Source organism: Convolutriloba macropyga, chromosome 7 (genome assembly GCF_964194025.1).
Source record: "Convolutriloba macropyga chromosome 7, txConMacr16.3, whole genome shotgun sequence".
NCBI classification, from domain to species: Eukaryota; Metazoa; Xenacoelomorpha; order Acoela; family Convolutidae; genus Convolutriloba; species Convolutriloba macropyga.
This window is the reverse complement of record NC_134474.1, coordinates 37,552,298-37,572,159: the sequence shown is the minus strand read 5'-3', so window position 1 is coordinate 37,572,159 and position 19,862 is coordinate 37,552,298. Positions and strand designations below refer to the sequence as shown.

Here is a 19,862-nt window from a genome sequence, read left to right as displayed (position 1 = left end):
ATTTGTGGACTATTCTCCTTTTTCTCGGAAAAGTCTTGTGTTAATTCTTGATACGTACAGTTTCAAAACATTGCTGCCCCTTCTCCTATGAAAGGCTTTGGGAACAAACGCCCTTTTGAACTCTAGGGAGCGGGTCGTGAAGAGCCCCACTTAACAATAAATTTGTTAGATTCCAGTTCGTAATTTAATTTATTCGATCTTATCCGATCTGGTTAAGTGCTCTCTACACATACTCCTGAAGTTTCTTCAGGCTTCGGTCTTAGCTGTAAGTTGCCATGTCCTGAGCAATGCATTCCACGAGTTCAACAACACAGTCCATGAAAATGAAAAAAACGGCTGTGAAAGTATTTGAACGCTGCTGAACTCCATGATAAAGGTTCTCATTGCTCTTTTTACTGGTCCAAAAAACGATTCTTCTAGGTTCTGAGTCAGGCCTCTATCCATCTACTTAGACCGTTGGGGACAACTTTAGGCTAAGCCTTTGTCCGTCAAAATAGATTAATACGCCAGTCTTTGGTCCACTAGCACACACACACACGCACACAAACACACACACCCACACCACACAAACCAAACACACACACACGCACACACACATACACACACCACACACACACACACACACACACACACAAACACACGAACGCACACACCCACACAAACACACACCACACCGCACACACACACATACGCACACACACACGCACGCACACACACACCAAACACACACACACACACACACACACCACACACACACACACACACACACACACACAAGCACACACACAAACACACGAACGCACACACACACACGCACACACACACCCACACAAACACACACCACACCACACGCCACACACACACACATACGCACACACACACATACACACACACCACACGCACACACACACACACACACATACAGACAGACAGACACACACACACCCACACAAACACACACCACACCACACGCCACACACACACACATACGCACACACACACATACACACACACCACACGCACACACACACACACACATACAGACAGACAGAGAGAGACACACACACACACACCCACCCACACACACACGCACACACACACACACACACACACACAAGCACACACACACTGCTGTTCTTTTCACGGGTTTCCACTCGAACCCGTTTATGGCACAGCCTTATGAGCTGGCCCCGTGTACCTCTGGTTTCTGTAGCCGGTCTTTTCTTCACTAGTGACCCAGAAAACTTAAAGTTGTTGGGCATTCTGTTCCGGATAAGCTTCTCGACGGCCTTTTCTATCAGGCAAGTGAGACAGATAGGCGAGTACGAGTTCACGAGCCAGGGGTCTTTACCTCTTCAGCTGCGTTCTGAGCAAAATATTACTAAAATCATGTGTCCTCGTAATTTTTACGGTCCTCGTAATTCATGCGTTATATCTAGTTGTATTTTCTGCAGTTGATGAAGTACAAAAACTACAGCTGTATTCAAGAAACTTTGAAAACAAACAAAAAATTTGAAGAAAATAACAAAAACGATGTTATTCATGCGGTTAAAACTGTTGACAGGCGAATCCTTTTTGAATCTGCGCAAATTAACATGATAATCGAACAAATCGAATATCTTCCCGCTGTTGTAGCGCCAAGAGAGCTGCAATTAGCGAGTAAGGTCCCATTTTCTAAGTTTTCTTCTGCATTTCTAGCATGATACCTAGTTATTGTGATAGGTAATTCCAAGACAAAACGTTTCACCTTGCATTGCCACCCAAAAGATCTGGGGTGCGGCAATTTTTTGGCATTTGCGTCGTGCTAACCGCAGGCAGTCTCGGGTTATCTTGACCAATTTCTGTCAAAATATCTGACTCTGCAACTATTTCATTTTGCTAAACCTCACCACTGCAAAATTGGTTTACAACTTATGAAGAAAATTTTAAGTATCAAAGAAAAACAGAAGCAAGTTAAGCAGAAATTTGTGTGGATACCGATTGCAGGGACTTTGTATCATATCTAAAAGACTAACATTCATCTGTGCATAAAAAGTATTAGTTAAAATCAGTTGAACAAAATTGACGGTTTTTTCTATCAGTCAGTCAGCCAGTCAGTCAATCTATCTGTTCTTTAGGCAACTAAACGTTTCAGCTCTCACAAATTCGGACTATCAAGTTTCTCAGCTTCTTTCACGTATGATCCAAGCACATTCGGGGCTTCGCCTCTACAAATTCGGCAAATATAGAATCGTGTCGACAAAATCTCGAGCAAGTTCTCTTTTGGAATTCTCGCATCACATTCCATGTGAACTAAGAGGAAACATCGACCACATTGCAAGGTGGAACTCACCAACATTTTCTTCTCAGTGTTGAACACTTTCAAACACACTGAACAAAATAGCCCTCTTCTGAACTTGTTCGAACAATCCAAGCAATGTGTTTGAAGGAACTTCGGAAAGTGCGACATTTCAACAGGTTGCGTGAACTCCATTTTCCACTCAAATGACCATCGGGTGAGGCAAGATGCGCAATTTCCGCATTTGGGACACGCCCATCTTCCTACAGGTTTTAGGGAATCAAACCGATTCTCAGATTTCGCATTTGACAAACAATTCACGTGGTACAAATTATCGCAGTTACAACATCGAAATACCGACTGGTTCTCAAAATGCGTTTCACTGCATTCAGTAATTGTAACATTTTTCTCACATTGAGGACATGATTTGCACTTGAAGCAAGTCCAGCCAGTGGTTCCAAAATGATTGCGCAGGTCGGGTTTCAGTTTCAGACAACTCAGATGGTAATCGCTCTTGCATGTCGTGCACCTAACAAGAGATTCGGGCACTGACAGTTGGTTGTTATCAGAGTCACCATAACACGCTGCACACAACTCGCCCAGTTGTGGCTGATCAGACAGGAGTAGTTGAACATCTAAACACTTAATGTTAACTATAAATTTAACAAAAAAATTTTCTTAAACAGAGAAAACTTTAATAATGAGAATGACTCGTAGGGTATGCTCTTTGTTTCATGGTGTCTAAAAACTTGATGTCTGGATTTAAAAGGCTATACTGAATGTTCAAATTAACCGTTTGATAACCTTTTCTGCAATTGAAACCTTAAGCATTGGTGGGTGCATAGAAATTATACGACCTTTCTTGGCATCCGCTTCTTTAGCAGTAGTTGATTGGTTACATTTGAGACCTGTCTGTACTTTTTCTTTTTCTTCGTCTGATAAGCAGCCTGAATCAGAACTGAGTTCCCTGTCATTCTCACCACCATCCGAGACAACAGAGGACGGAAAGTCCGGATCCTCCTTAGAGTCCAGAAGTTCCACTGCAGGAACACTTCGATCCACAGTTCCCAGAGGTAGGTATTTCAATTCCGATGCTGGTCTAGTTGAGATGGCTGGCTGGTATTGTTTTGAGGTTAGAGAAAGAGGAAAACCTTAAAAAACAAGCTATCATAACAATTACTGCTTATTAGTTCGGACATATTCCAAACAAAATTTAAGGCTACATATGACTTGCAGATGACAACGTGACATAGAAGTGTCTAGTATCTACCGCCTAAGGCCAGAAGTGGAGAGATCGAAAGCGTGAATAAAGATCCACAGGTTCAAAGAGGGGTACAACAAACAAAATAATAAGACAAAGTTCCCATGGAGAAAAATTAAAAATACCGTTTCTTGTTTTACAAAAACAATCCCTTTTAATTTAATTAACTTGCATTTGTGGCAAAAAGAACTCGTATGGTGATATTAAGTAAATTGTTGTCATAGGTATGTCACCCCCAATAATTTTGACAGAAACAAGAGACGTTATTCGCTTCGGACAGAAGACAAAGAGAATCAGCAATGTGCGTTTGCAGTTAAAACGTCACCCTGTCATTTGCTAACCAATTTATCAGAGTCCAAAAAACTAGATTTAACGGAGACGCAAATCTATAGATATTTATTTTAAGATCGTCTTCCCCCTATTAAAATAAGAGTTGACCGGTAACCAGACAATCATTTCGAGTACAGAAATCAAATTTTGACAACTGCAAACTTATTAAATAAAGCATTTTTACATCATCCACTGATCCATTAGGAATTTATCATTAGATACGATGACAGATTAACAGAAAACTTTGATAAAAAAATCAACTTTTGTGCTATGTAACAGAAATCAAAACCAGAGAACCAAGATAACAACAGTCGAAACAATAGTAACAACAGATAGTAACAACATATGCATACCGATAACAGTCTTCCGGAATTGGCGAAAATTTGTGATATCAATCAAGATGAAATAAAATGAAATTCAAATAAAACTGCATATTATACGTAGTAAAAGCATTTTTTCTCAATTATTTTTCTCAAAAAAAAACATTCTAGTGTAACTCATTTAATATACATCAATTTCCAAGACTGAGACAGATGATCAGAAACGAAAAAAGATATTATTCGAAATCACAAAAAAAAATTAAGTTGGATTGGCAGCTGCTAACATCAAAGAGCTAAACCGATTTTTTTCAACAGTAAAATGTACTCCCGAAAACGTAAATAATGACACTAACTACCGTTGGTTCTATGAAAACTGATAATACAGATCACAGTTGACTATCGACAAAATTTTTCGCCAAAAAAAATCTTATTTTTACTTGGATATGAAACAGCAAAAACTTGATAAATTAGTCAGAACGTGTTGGACAAATAAATAATTCAGACTGGCTCAATAAAAAGTTAGTGAAAAAACCAACAAGTATACAAAATCTAGTACAGATGATTTTTTTTAAACAGACATATTTCTAGTTTGTTTCAATTTTCACAAAAAGTCAGATCTGATGTAAGATTCTGAACTTTATTGGGCAGCCTAGAACGGGCACTAGCGCCCAGATCTCACAACTCAAAAGGTTGTTTTGTTAGGTGGTTCGATCTTGTTTATGACCCCTTTTACTTGCTCTTTCCGGCTCAAACAAACAGTTAGTGCAACTAATCAATTAACAAAATAAATAGATAAAAAATCAACCAAAGTAACAGTAAATATTAATCTAAATAAGCAACAATCAACAACTGCTATCCAACTAAAACAGCAACTCTACAGCACTAACTAACTAACACACACTTAGAACTACTCAGAGTACTGACTGGTAATCCGTAAGCACAAATCAACCCAAAAATCCCGAGAAAACAAAAAACTACGGCTCGATTATATACCCGCGATAAACGCCGTAACTCAAAAACTACCAGAGCAATAGCTCTACAACTAACTAGTCACCAAGCGATTTGAACCACGCTAGAACGCTAATCGAGCTACCCGCTCGAACTAACCGGCAAAACTGCCAAATAATCTAAGCTCGACTCAGCGACTATTCAGAGCATCTCGCCTACTGGCCCCGGCAAAGTTAAACGCAACGACGCTTAATCACGATTAACAAGAGCCTCTCGCTCAAAAATACCGACAAACCATGCCAAACAATCGATAATTAACTTGTTCGCGATTTGCAACTTCTGCGCTGCGCTTATAGTGGAAGCCGCTTTTATACTAAGCTGAGCAAACAATATGTTTGCTTAAACAAACAAACGTCATCATGACACAAGTATTCAGCTCTCTACAACGCTATTGGCCACTTTGTTTACATTCCATAATACCAATGCCGCAATATGGTGACGCACTTACTAAGGTCAGTCAAGACGGCCGCCCAAATAACACAACTTACAACACAAATACAGGTTCCGAGATTTTCCGGGGTCACGGGCAGTTTGTTTACATAGGGGAATTCCGGGTTAGGGACTACGTATCAGTCAAACAGTTACAGGCTGACGGCCTAGTCACGAGGGAAGCACATAATTACCAAAATAATCAAAATGGCCGACAAGTCAACGTATACTTAGTTTCCTACTACTAAATTTGTGTTTCTGGGTCCTTTGTTTACATAGCGCAGTTTGGGGGGTATAGTTCGTATTCTACCTAATCAGACGTAGGCTTAGGGCCTTATTGCACCCTAATATGAAAAGCGTCCATTATACTCAAAAATGGTCGATTTCGGATTTTACTCCAGAATTATCACTTTCTCCCCTTATAAGTGTTAATAGATCCGTACTGGGTAAAGCTGGCACTACCAATCCTGGTTTGTAAATAGCTTAGGGGTGCCCTAGGGCGATGGTGACCCCAGCTTGGTTCAGTCATATCGTCTTCAAAAAATCGAGGGGGGTGCAAAATTTCAGTCCCCAACTTGTAAAAATATTCAGAATTGACCAAAATTATGAATTTTGTAAAACTCAAGTTTCTTTCAAATATAATGGACGTCAGTGAGTATAACAAGATATTACACAACAAAAAGCTCTCTAAGACATCCTCAAAGCTTCATCCGCAAAGAACAACATTTCCGGACGAAGCTTGGCCTAGTCACTATCCGGGACGGAAAACCTTGCAGAAGTGGGAAACAAGTTCTTCACAGTGAAGACGCATATCCTACGCTACTGAAGATGCATCAAGACGAAGGTCACCCTAACCGCGTGCAGCTCGACCTTTTGGTTCGTGGCAAGTACCACGTCGAAAGGTTACGTCCGATTTGCCAGCGAATTGCGACAGTGCGAAAAGTGCCAACAACGTATCGAGATTCGTAAGACCGAACCTATGATTCACATTAACAGGCTCCGAGTAGCGCGACTATGTAAGCAATTGCGAATCCCATTTGATGGAACTAAATCAGTTTCTCGAGTGTTGCAGAAGTAAGCAACATAGTCCTTTGAAATATCCTATAAACAATACTTTTGTAATCACATAGCTACATTCTTTCAGTTCGGATTCCCTCGATGTCACTCAGTTCCAATATAGAGCCGTACGTACGAGTCATTATACGTACAACTGCGTATGTTCAGCATTATCGGCAGTGCCTAATGGAGATCGCGATTCTGGTGGGATTATCGAAGACTGGGTGAAACGTCTGCGACAAACAGGACCGAATCGTTACCTATTTGATCTCCCCGATGGGGTACGGTCTAGTAACTCGACCGAAGATGTTACTGAGCTCAGTTCAACCAACCTACGGATGATTGCGCGAGCGCTTGCAACTAATGTCTATATCTATGTTAGTTCACCAGGACAGCCAGAAGGTCACTGGGAAAGTTATGCGGGCACGCACGCTGGCCCATCGGCTCCCGCTATGCTTCTTGCGTTCTCGGTAAATGACGAAGAGTTCGGTCATGTCAATCTTGTACGGAAAGTGGAGCCAAAACCACATTAAATTAAATTAGAAAATCAAGACTATATACATATATAAAACAACGATAATGTTGATGACGATAGATACAATGATGATGACGATAATAATAATACGAGATACAAATCATTTCCCTAATAATCTCCTCCTCTGATTCCGTTCCTGTTTCCATTCCATCACTCCTGGCAGCCACAGGCTATTTGCTCCTTGCATATTAATATCAAACGCTCCCGATCCACTTCTTTTAACCGCCGCCTCAATTCTCTGTCTGCCAACTTCTTTTCTTTACTATTCGCCACCACTTTCATCATTCTCACCCCACGTCCAGCACGGTTAATAACAGTGTTCATCTTTTAACTCAATAATAAGAGCACAAATTAGATTATGCTGGGTTTTGGTGTTCGGTAAATAAACTCAGCAAATTTACCGTTATTGTTGGTTTGTCAACAACTTCGTCAGTCTTTACGTCTACGATCATCCTAATACGGTTAGTTCAATTTTACAACTGAAATGAGTATATTCAGATGTACACAAGTCTCCAAACACATGACTATTAAAATAACTCAATATTTCAGTTTTAACTTAATTCCTAAAATAAAAAAATGACTCCTTATAAAATGCCACGAACAACATCACAAATTAAAATGAACGTTCTCAAAATCTCATCTTTAGTTATTAGCAATATAAAAACCGCCTTCTGCTGACCGTAACGGCACAAAACGAAAACTATAATTTCGTGATACACGAACCGAAAATTTACTGTTAATCATTTTCAAATGATATTACATTACATGTTATTATACTTACTGCATCTGTTTCTTGCTGTTTGGACACTTTTAACACCCAATTATTTGCGGTCAGTTTAAATTGTTGCATCTATTCTATTAGTTTTATCTCGATACTGTCATTAGTCTATTCAAATTATATGCACTTAAGAGGACATAATTGTACTTGCACATTTAAGCAAGTAGGAAATGCAAAAGGTTTTTTTTTTCAAATTTGAAAGGTCGATTTTGTCACGAGTAGCCAGTAAAATGATAAACTTTGTTCAACAAAGCGGTTTTTCGAAGGCTTTCTAATAATCTCATTTCTGTATCTTTTGAAAAGAGATAATATATCGATCGGGAGAAATTGGGTTAACAAAAAAATCGGGCCAGCAAAAAGGCGAGTACTAAAAATTTTCAAGAACTCATAGGCAAAGCAGGAAACACTAGATTAGTGTAACAAGATTAATGTAGCACACCACCATAGACACCAGTAAATATAAGCCAACTTTTCGTTTGAAAAACAATTAGACCCTCAAAATCACTGAATATGAATTCCAGAGAGTTACATAATAGTGACACCACACATTTTCGCTTGAACGCACAGCACTTCCTGCAAAAAGCACCGCAAATGTTACGAAACGACACGAAATTGTCCCCACCGAAAAAAGATAGTTTTTTAAAATCTAGAATCTAATGCCAGCAAGCATCAGAGCCGAAAATGGAAGTAAACAACAAAAAGAAAATTAGCCAAAACAGTACATTACTAAAAAAAAGCAGGAAATTCAATTCCATTTTCAATTACAACAAGAATACAAGTGCATGAAAAAACTTTTTTACATGCAATCGAGACAGAGCAATCGCTGGCATAATATTAGACAACCCACGTCAAGCTAAAAAATATCTCTTCTTCTGAAATACATAGAGAAAACTAACAGAAATAAGAAAAATTATAAATAACTTTTGAATTGTTTTGTCAACGAAACTGGGGTCTACCGGCACTATATATTTAAAACGTAAAAAAACTAACTGGAACCATTGGGCTTCAACTCAACTATCATTAAATGCAAAAAAATTAACATGAAGGGCCCAAAACTGCAAAAATAGCATGAATCCTAAAAAGAGTGGAAAAACTTGATAATAGCGTAAAAATCAATTAAATTGACAGAAAACTTTCAACTGCTATCGAAACTACCTGAAGGCTCTTCCTTCAGCTTACAATATAGATTTCTTAGATAACATAAAACTAAAAAACAGCTTGAAACAGCAGCACTTGAAAAAAAATATTTGATCACTCAGCGAAAAACTTCTACCCCTACATTATTTGCTGTTTTAAAAGAAGGGATGAACAAAATAACGATTCTAGAGATCCATTCAAATATGTTTAAAATTGCTTTTCAAATTCTGTTCACTCCCTGAATTTCCGGTTTCTTTGCTAGCTCTCACTTCTCGTTGCCGGGAAAAATATTCCCAGAAAATTTCAAAACAACTGGAAGACATCTTCGCCAAACAACCAGCCTTTCAGATAACTAGTTCGTGATGACAGTCAGCATCAAAGATCAGAAAAAAAATATTTAATTGAAATAGCGGAAGAAAAAGTAGCCAAAAAGCAAATTATCCCGAAAACGAACCCAAAACATTTACGTTTTCAATTTGTACGAGTACAATTACAAACGGAAAACATTATTTCACGCAATTGAGACAATAAAAAAAGTCTCTGATAATATTGGATTACCCAACACAAGCACACCAACATTTTTCGCTTTGTTTCAAAAGAAGGCAGGATTAAAATAACTCTTTTCTGAGCTCTTCGATTTTGTTCACAGAAACAAAATTTTCAAACTCTATTCACTCAATTTCCTGCTTGCTCTAAAACAAAGCCGGAAGCAAACCATAAGACGTCTAGAATCAATCTAAAGCAAAAAAAACAATAGAAGAAAGCCGAAAAACGTAGCATATCAGAAATGCAAAAAAAGTAAAAATCTGCTTTTCTGCACTTCGTATCAATAAATGAATGACCAATCAGCAGAAAAATCATAATAGGCTAACAAACTGTTCCTATATTTTAAAAAGAGAAAAAAACTGCAAGAACTTGACAAAAATGGTTAAATTTTCATAAATTGTCTGTTATCAATAAACTTATCAATAAATGTTATCAATAAACTTCTGCATTTTCGCTCCGATTTTTACAATTAATCAGCAGTACAACAACGCTTTTTACAAGTTTCACTTCAGGCTTCAATTTCACTCTAGATTAATTTTGACTATTATACAGCCGAAAGAATTCCGGAAACATCTTGAGCTTGCGGTGTCAGCTCTGCACAAAAAAGAAACCTTCAAGAAAACTGTTACATACAGAATCCACTCAAGAAAAAAATAGAACAGCAATTTAAAGTTAATTAATGAATTAATTAGCCTCAAAAATCAAATGAAATAAAAAATAAAAGATTCCAGTATTTACTCATATACAAAGTGCACATAAAATGAACACCTTACTTTAATTCAGATGACAAAAACGCTCAGGTAACAATAGAAAACTCGTAATAGGCTCTGTGGTACGGTTGTACCATAATTTAGTTCTCATTTAGTAAATTGTACTTAATTAATTTATACTTGTCCTTGTAAAACTAAAAGTCAATGTTCACATAATTATAAATTACCGCCGACTAAAAAGTCATTATTTCATACTGTTCACACCTCCCACTTTTACTCAACTATTCATTCTTTTGAATCTTCTCACTGAATTCAGTCGTTCACAATCTAATCTCTTTTCCACTAGATAAAAACTTAGCGGATTTGAAGGAGAAATCCATCATCATTTAATTTGTCTACATTCGCACCGCGATTGTAGTCAATTCTAAAAGTAACAATCCAATTGACGTTGGAAACTTGGATTCGTACCTCGAATCCATACATTCTAAATCTACGTGGATTCACAGCACGATTGTACCCTATAGTCAGGGTTATCACATGGCGCAGTCAGCTACAAAAGAACGCGCACTCTTGGGAATCGAGCCCTTTTGGGAAAAACCGACGTTGGAACCTCCATTGCAATGGGACAGATGGCAGGTCATGCTAAAGTTAGCCATCATGGCTAAAGAAGGAATATCAATCGATACTCTTCTTGATGACCCCCCAGACAAAGTTACCCTTCCTCCAGAACCCATCTACGAGGAGGACGTTCAAAACAGCACTGCTCAAAGCGAAAGAGACAGACGTACTAGGAATGAACAGCTAAAAAACTCATGGCTTAACCGATGCCAGAAAGCAGAACTTGTGGGCATACTATGTGGGGAAAAGCCTTGGAAATACTGTGACAGTAAAGCAGTATCCCTAACGTATCTCAGCCTGGGAGTTGAAGGGAGACGAATTTTTGGTTCACAGGAACCAAGTATCTAAATTGACAGAGTGACCATGAAAGTTCTTTGGGAATGCCTTGATGAAGTGTTCACCAAACAAAGGAATATTACATTTGACAGATATACATTTTTATCTCGAAAACAAATGAAAGGCGAACCAGTGGAAAAGTTCTACGGGTGCCTTCGAGAACTTTCCCTAAATTGTGATTTAGGAAGCCGTGAGGAATCGATAATACGGGATGTGTTTATCGCTAACATGCAAGATGGAGAAATCCAAAGAGAATTGCTAAAAGAAACACGAGAACCTAAAAAAGCTCTCGAAATTGCGATTAGTATCGAAATGGGCATACAAACACAACTAAAAATCTCTGGAACCGCAACAACCAATTCAACTAATGAAGTTCACTCGATAAACAATGTCCAAGGATCGTGGAATAGAAAGCGACCATCTACAAATCAATTCGTAAAACCGACAATCTGTCCAAATTGTGGGTATGGTTGGACTCCCTCTCATAGACAAAATTGTCCCGCCCGTGGGAAAATATGTAAAAATTGTGGAATCTCTAACCATTTCGCTAAGGTTTGTCGAAAACCAAAACAAGCTAACAAACCTAGATCTCGAGTAAATTACGTAGATGACTCAATTTCGGAAGCGGCTACAGTCGGCACCACGACATCAGTGACCGAACAAGTAAATAATATTAGCAAACTTCTTCAACAAAAGAGCATATACGATGCCAATTACGATTCCGACTACGATGATTACGATGACAATTGTGTAGCGGCAATCTCATACAATACCGACACCCGTGAGGTAGAACCCGTAAATTTGGACATTCGAGTTGGAAATACAAGCACCAAAGCATTGGTGGATTCAGGAAGTGTTTGTACGATCGTTAACAAAAGTCTAGCAGACAAAGTGGTATCGGAATGCAAAGATAGCTATTGGATACAGTCCCCTGAAATACACGATTTAAAAACCTTCTCCAATGACATAATCAAGATAATAGTTATAATCAAGACATCAATAAAGTGTAACGACTGGATAGCCACAGATGTTGATGTAACTGTCGTTGAAGATGGTCACCGACCAATCATTGGACGAGACCTTTTCCCAAAACTATGTTTCTCAGTAATCCAATCAATACAAGTGGCAAACATTGATCAAAATCAATGCCCAATTAAGCGGCAAATTTCTTTTGACTTTCCTGAACTCATCACCCGCGTCGGTAAATCTTTAAAACATTCAGTAAAGTCTACATTTCATAGTGAATTTACACCTACTCATCAAAAAGGAAGACGAGTACCTATTAATTTACAACCATTAGTTAATATAGAACTTAAAAAATTACTTGATGAAAAACACATCATAAAACTAAATAGTTGTTCCGACAAAAATTTCATCTCACCTATAGTTATTACAGTTAAAAGAGATAAAACAGTTAAATTAGCACTAGATTCAAAAATTTTAAATAAGTCTATTCACAAAAACAAATATCAAATGCCAAATATTGATAATTTGATTGACACAATTCAGCAAAATTTAAACACATCCGCATCACAGGAAACAGCATATTATTCCACACTGGATATGAAGTACGCATACAGCCAACTTAAATTAAATCCGGAAACGGCCAGATATTGTAACTTTAATATTATCAGCGGTGAGAGAACGGGAACATATCGGTTCATTACAGGTTTCTACGGTTTAACTGATATGCCAGCAGCTTTCCAAAAAGTAATGGACTATACTTTAGTCGGACTAAAAAATACTTACTGCTTTCTAGATGACATTATAGTGGTTAGCCGTGGGTCCAAAGAAGACCACTTAAAACTTGTTTACCAGTGCTTACAAAAATTAGATGAGGATAATCTACGAATCAACTTACCTAAATGTCATTTTGCAAAAACCGAAATAGAATGGTTAGGACATAAATTCAGTCAATCTGGAATAGCTCCACTTGAGTCAAAAACAGCGGCAATCGCATCACTAACAGCACCTAAAAATTTAAAACAACTCCGATCATTTTTAGGTTCTGTACACTACCTTGGTAAATTCATTCCTAACTTATCCCAATTATGTCATCCTCTTCGTCCATTATTAAAAAAGAACACAAAATTTATTTGGAACATAGAACATGACACACATTTCCAAGCAATTAAAAATAGAGTAGCAAACGCCACAGAAAACACACACTACAATCCTCACTTGGAAACGCGGATCAAATGCGATGCTTCTAGAGCAGGGTTAGGAGCAGCACTAGAACAACGTTCACCTACAGGTTGGCATACAGTTGCATTTGCATCTCGATTCCTTAACTCAAATGAGGAACGTTATAGCATTAACGAACTTGAATTACTAGGCGTTGTGTGGTCCGTCGAATATTTTAAATATTATTTATTTGGCAAATCATTTACAATCATCACAGATCATCGAGCATTACTCTCAATCATGAAAGAACACAGATCAAACAAATCTTAAAATAGTAGATTAACACGATGGATTGATCGTCTTTTACCTTTTGACTTTAACATTGAACATATCCCCGGTGCAAAAATGGGGCTGGTAGATTATATTTCCCGCCAACCAAATCAAAAAGCAAAAGTTACAAACAAATATGACGAGGAATTTGCGGTAGCAACAATTACCCGCATTCGTGACGCAATTGCAGCAATTTATGTAAATACCACACCACAAACCTGCCAATCACGACACTTTAACAGCGTCATTGACACACATTCCACACGTGCCTCACATCCTCGCTCAACAAACTATTCCAATTTGCTTTCGGCCATTAATCGAAACACAAATCAGTTGCTTCTTAAATACTCTGCACACGCAGCACAATTGCAATCTCATTCTAATACCAGTACAAATTCAACTCAAATCCAGTCACAAGTAAATACTAGATCCAACCAAACTCATATCCACGTAATTGAAAACCACAAAATGAGTACTTCTCCTTCACACAGCCGAAACCCGCAAACTCCCCCTACCCACAGCCGAGTGACATTTCAATCCACTCCAAATTCAGGAACGACCCGATCTTCGAATGATGGACACTCTTCCCCTAGTGTCGAATTGTCAAAAGAAGAGGTGTTTGAGAACAACTTGACACAGTTGTTCACAAAAGGCTTTCTGGCAGTACTGACCAGCAAGGACGCAGTTCTGAAGGAGGTACGGGATTGCATACTTCAAGATGACCCCCAGAGATGCAAGGAAGTCAACCCGTACCTATTCTCGTACTGGCGAGACTTGCACGTCCGCTCAGGATGTGTTTGTGTGGACGAACGCGTTGCGATTCCACACTCCATTCAAGACGCGGTCTTGGAAAGCCTCCACTTAACGCATCCAGGAAGTTGGGGGATGATAACGCTTGGCCAATACGCGTTCTGGCCGTACATGCACCGCGAAATTCTAAATAAAGCGGCCACGTGCAAGCCTTGCACGGATATTGGTAAGAACCTTAAACCTGTTATTCCGGCGTCTAATTGGAAACCTTTATTGCCATGTACAGAGCCAAATGAAGAAATACAGATTGATTTTGGAGGTCCTATCACGAATGAAAAAGATCAAGATACATATTTTCTTGCATGTATTGATCGTTTTTCCAAATATCCTTCTGTAGAAGTATTTGATAAAGCTAATAGACCAAATGTACTAAAATGTTTAGACGATTACATTCAAATCCACGGTGTTCCCCGAAATATTAGACTTGATCAAGCACGATGTTTAATAGGTTATAAAGTTAAAAACGTTTGCAAACAACATAATATTAACATACTACCTGCCCCTGTAAACGATCATAGAGCCATAGGATTAGTGGAGCGTTTAATACAAACAATTAAAAGACGCTTAGGCTGCATGAAATTAGACAATAGAAATAAAACATTCACAATTAAAGAAGCAATAAAGTCAATTGTATATCAATTACGTATATGTAAACAAAAGACTACAAATGTAACACCTTTCCAAGCACACTTTGGACGAAAGCCAAACACACCACTAAGTAATATAAGTACAACACCTAAATCATCTAATCTGTCATATGAAAACATTCTTCACCACTATTTAGACGCTGATACTGTCCCTGTTGAGGACTACCTGGATGAAAATGGATGGGTGACGGGAGACAGAAGCGACATCCTAATTGAAGAGGCAATGCAAAGGGCACAAGTTGACGCCGGACGCCGCTACAACGGCGAACACAACAAATCTGTCTCTCGCTTCATATTACATCCAAAACTGAATAACCCCATCCCCAGATCGGAAAAGTCACTGGACTTGAAGCTCGCTCGCAAGGTGACTAAACGCTCCAAACGAGACCTTCGCGGTCTTTGGGAAACACTGGCACCAGGAAGTACGGTTGTTCGTACATCAGATACGACAACCGTCATCAAAGAACCAGGAGTACCTGAAGTAAGTGTTCGCAATAGCGATATTGCTAAATTCGGTACTCGCGCCGAAAGGAATACTGAACTATGGCAATATGCGCAACGTCGACCCCTGCCTTACGATAAAACCACGGAAGAAAAAATCGCACAGCACACGAAGGACTTAAAGAAGAAGTTTCGCGGGGAGATCAAAATTCGACACCGTCCAACACAGTCAGATGCAGCATCGGGTGTGTCATCTGCAAATAGCAACATTTCAAAAGCAATGTTGGCACGAAAACCACGAAAGCCCCAAGTCGGAGGAAAACGATCACGTAACACATCGGTGAGTCTGAATACGTCAAATGCATCGTCTGTTGCTGCCCCTTCAGTAACGTCTTCAACCACGTCTCCCTCAAATACTAGTACTAAACGAAACCGACGAGCCCCAGAATATTACGGATTCGAAAGTTCGGTCAATTCGGTTAGTGACGATTCAACAGCTCCGGTTTCCAAAAAACCGAAACGAACAAATCCGGTGATCGAAACAATTCTCCATGAAGAAGCTACACGGCCGCCAGTTCCCGAAACAGACTATGAATTGACGATTACAAGCCCCTCTGCACCACCACCAGTGGGAACTTGGTCCTCTGAAGAATACAATTACGACAATTACGCTCGTGAAGTTAGCATGAGTGTATTCGATGCGGAAAATCAAATTTAAACTAAAACTATTTCAAACTGTCATTGTTAACTTATTGAATTATTTCCAATCTGTAATTGTTAAAATCATTTCGGAATTGCGCTGCTTTTCCATTCATTTCATGTTTTCGTTTAATTTTAATTCTCATTGTGTGTTAGTTCTACATTCCTTTAATTTGATGTTACATTTGTAACGCTAATTCGCGTATTATAAAGTTGGATGGATTCGCATCACGTTTGTGCATTAATTTATATCGCGTGCATAAAATTTACTGCATATGTCGTCAGTTTCCGCTATGTTCGTTCTCTCTTACATTCGCGACTCAAATACACTAATCCTACGGCACTCATTTATCGTTACTCATTATGTATACTATCTATAATAACCAGTACATATTTTAATATTATTCTAAATTTTATACTGATGCAGTTTAAAATTTTTCGCTCAGCGCAGGATATGTGGTACGGTTGTACCATAATTTAGTTCTCATTTAGTAAATTGTACTTAATTAATTTATACTTGTCCTTGTAAAACTAAAAGTCAATGTTCACATAATTATAAATTACCGCCGACTAAAAAGTCATTATTTCATACTGTTCACACCTCCCACTTTTACTCAACTATTCATTCTTTTGAATCTTCTCACTGAATTCAGTCGTTCACAATCTAATCTCTTTTCCACTAGATAAAAACTTACGGATTTGAAGGAGAAATCCATCATCATTTAATTTGTCTACATTCGCACCGCGATTGTAGTCAATTCTAAAAGTAACAATCCAATTGACGTTGGAAACTTGGATTCGTACCTCGAATCCATTCATTCTAAATCTACGTGGATTCACAGCACGATTGTACCCTATAGTCAGGGTTATCACAGGCTCAAAAAACTGCCTATTTGTTTTTCTAAAATGAGAAACAATAAGCGTCTATTTTATCCCCAACAGCATAAAATTTGAATTAATAACAAAAATGCGAAAACACTATCAATATAACCTTTGAAATCATTCCCCTAGCTTAATCAAACATTTAACCAAAAAAGTATTAAAAAAACAGTTCGCAGAAGCCACAATGAAAACATCTCAAACCAATTTCTTGCCCTGTCAAAAACACAGGCATGAACAAACACCACTCTCTTTTCGCTCCACTCTCCACATTTGTTCAACACTCAAAGAAGTCAAATGTTTTCACCCATTTCATGTAATGCTTCAAAATTTCCTCCAACTAAAATGATGAAAAAGACACTTCTACGAAACTCATCTTCGAGTCGTTAAAGCAAGAAGACACAACGCCTCTTGGAGTCGCAAAAAGGAGAAAACCATAACGCCTATTAGAGTAGTAAAAAAACTAAAGAAAACCGATACTCCTCCGTTTATTAAAACACCAAGGGAAGACTAATTATAGCTCCACTCAGCCTTCGCTATCGCAGCTATTAATGAAAAAATAGATAATAGCGCATTATTTTGGCTTACTTTTATTGTTCTGGCTAGAAAAAGAGATCTGCGAGCTTTTAAACACACGGCGGCTAGTCATACGTCCTTTCGGTCGATGAACAACCATGGTTTGCAAGTCCAATACGCCGTTCACACAGTTCTCTTTTCGCAGTCGATTCACGCTGCGATTATAACTGCTTGTCTCACACAACGAGCTGCTGCAAACCGCTCTGTCGTGAGACGAATTTTTGTTTTCATGAAAGTCGACTTTTTGGCGTTTAGAACTCGTGCAGCCCGAGTTCATGTATGCTTCGATTCGACGTCTTGTCGTTTCGGGCAACCAATACGCTTTGTAGGCTGTGAAATGTCTCGGAAAGTAGCACTGCATGACAAAAACAGCCTCGTCAGCATCAACTGCGGTTAAGGTAGCGTTTGCTGAAAGGGGATCACTGTTTGGTTGGATAATTCCCTCTCGTAGTAAGTAGTCACGCTCTTTCGACATGATTGGTCGACGAGAGAGCTCGCTGAATCTCCGATGGAACAATGGGCAGCCTGCAATCTTAAGAAAATTTTAGCTATCAGCAATTATTTAAGCAACTTGCAACTATTTGCTTCGACTGGTGGAATATACCCATTTATAATTGACATGTTTTTACACGTTCATAAGGGTATATACTAATTGTCATGGCTAGTATCACCTCTTATTAGGGCATATAACTCATAATTAAATTAGAAATACAACTAAGCGTAGGAGGCTAGGGGGGGGGGGGGGCTGAGGAGGGCCAAAAGGAGCTTCCTGGGTATGTCTCAGTTGACTGTACAACTAAGCGATACAGAAGGTTTCATTACTAACTGAAGGCATGGGTTAGGTTTTGTGTAAAAATTTAAGCTCGTTCAGAATAGAAAACGAAACGAACAGATCAGTATCTAGGAATTTTCAATTTGGTGCCGGTACCACCACTGTTCTACAAGACTCCACTTCTACAAGCCGTAGAACAATAAAATTCTAAATCGAGCTTTTACATCAGTTTTGTATTTCAACAAGCAAGGTTTCATTTTTTTAAAGAAAAAAAAAGGTCCGCTATAAGAACGCCCCTCCCCCGTAAGTCTTACTATCCAACCGGATTACATCATTTACGCAAAACGTCAGTACCTACGAACACTGCAAACTGTTCCTGAACGAAATAATCTTTCGCATCTGGTGCTCCAATTGGCCATCTGTAGTCCAATAGCAATGCTGCATCTTCAGGTCTCACTTTTTCTTGCAAAAGACTCTCTTTCTGAACAACATTAGCCTCTGCATAATCGACCAAAGAATCAAATTTTGTGGAAATTCCGCTCCTCGGAGTTTGATTCCCAGCAGTTATCAAAGGTCGAATGTCATCAGCATAAAAGTAATTGGAAGAGAAATTGAGCATGGTTCAAAATTGACAATTTTGTTTCCGCTTCGAGAATTTTGCAACTGCTTTCAACCTGAAAGGCTTAAGGACAAAAAATTAATTTTCCTCGACAATCGAACCTTGCCAGCATAACAGCAGCAGCTATAATTGGTTGTTGGATTGATAAAACAAAATAGCTGTCTACTTCAATTTTGCCACTCCTTGTACAGAAAGAATTTATGAAAGCACAATAAAACTTCGGCAATAAAATGAAGGGATAAAAAATCAGTTTCCTGTCAAACATTACTAAAAACTGTTTTTAGGAAATTTTAGAGAATGAAAGGCTTTGGTTGTGGTGTTACGCGACCAAGCGCCACTTTCACCCGATTGATCACCCTAAAACATCATTCTTGTCTAATTCGTCTAACAACACAAATATTAAATTTTTTGGACAAGGACTTTACAAATTTATGATAACAAAGTATATCTGCTATCGTAACAAATTATATTTCGTTAATTTAACAAAAATAAAAATTCGCCAAATCAGTTATTCAATATTAAAAACCGTTTCTCAATTATATAAGGAAACATCAAAAGAAAACAGAGCTACAAGTTCAGGTAAGCATAAGTTCGCAGGTTCAGAAACAGACCAAGAACTCTCT

General features: G+C 38.5%; 1 protein-coding gene across 3 annotated transcripts; it reads right to left on the bottom strand.

Annotated features, from left to right (window-relative positions):
• Positions 1-1,958: 1,958 nt before the first annotated feature.
• On the bottom strand, positions 1,959-19,513 carry LOC142342252 (PHD finger protein 10-like). 3 transcript variants are annotated; one of them, XM_075393523.1, is made up of 4 exons: positions 18,975-19,513; positions 17,861-18,373; positions 3,136-3,429; positions 1,959-2,913 (listed from the first exon to the last, which is right to left on the bottom strand). In XM_075393523.1, the coding sequence occupies exons 1-4, from the start codon at positions 19,237-19,239 to the stop codon at positions 2,138-2,140; spliced, it is 1,848 nt and encodes a 615-aa protein (XP_075249638.1). In that variant the 5' UTR covers positions 19,240-19,513; the 3' UTR covers positions 1,959-2,137. The 3 variants fall into 3 exon arrangements, with proteins under 3 accessions (XP_075249638.1, XP_075249639.1, XP_075249641.1); XM_075393524.1 differs by having other exon boundaries at positions 17,861-18,345; positions 18,979-19,180; XM_075393526.1 differs by having other exon boundaries at positions 17,861-18,380; positions 18,975-19,110.
• Positions 19,514-19,862: the final 349 nt, after the last annotated feature.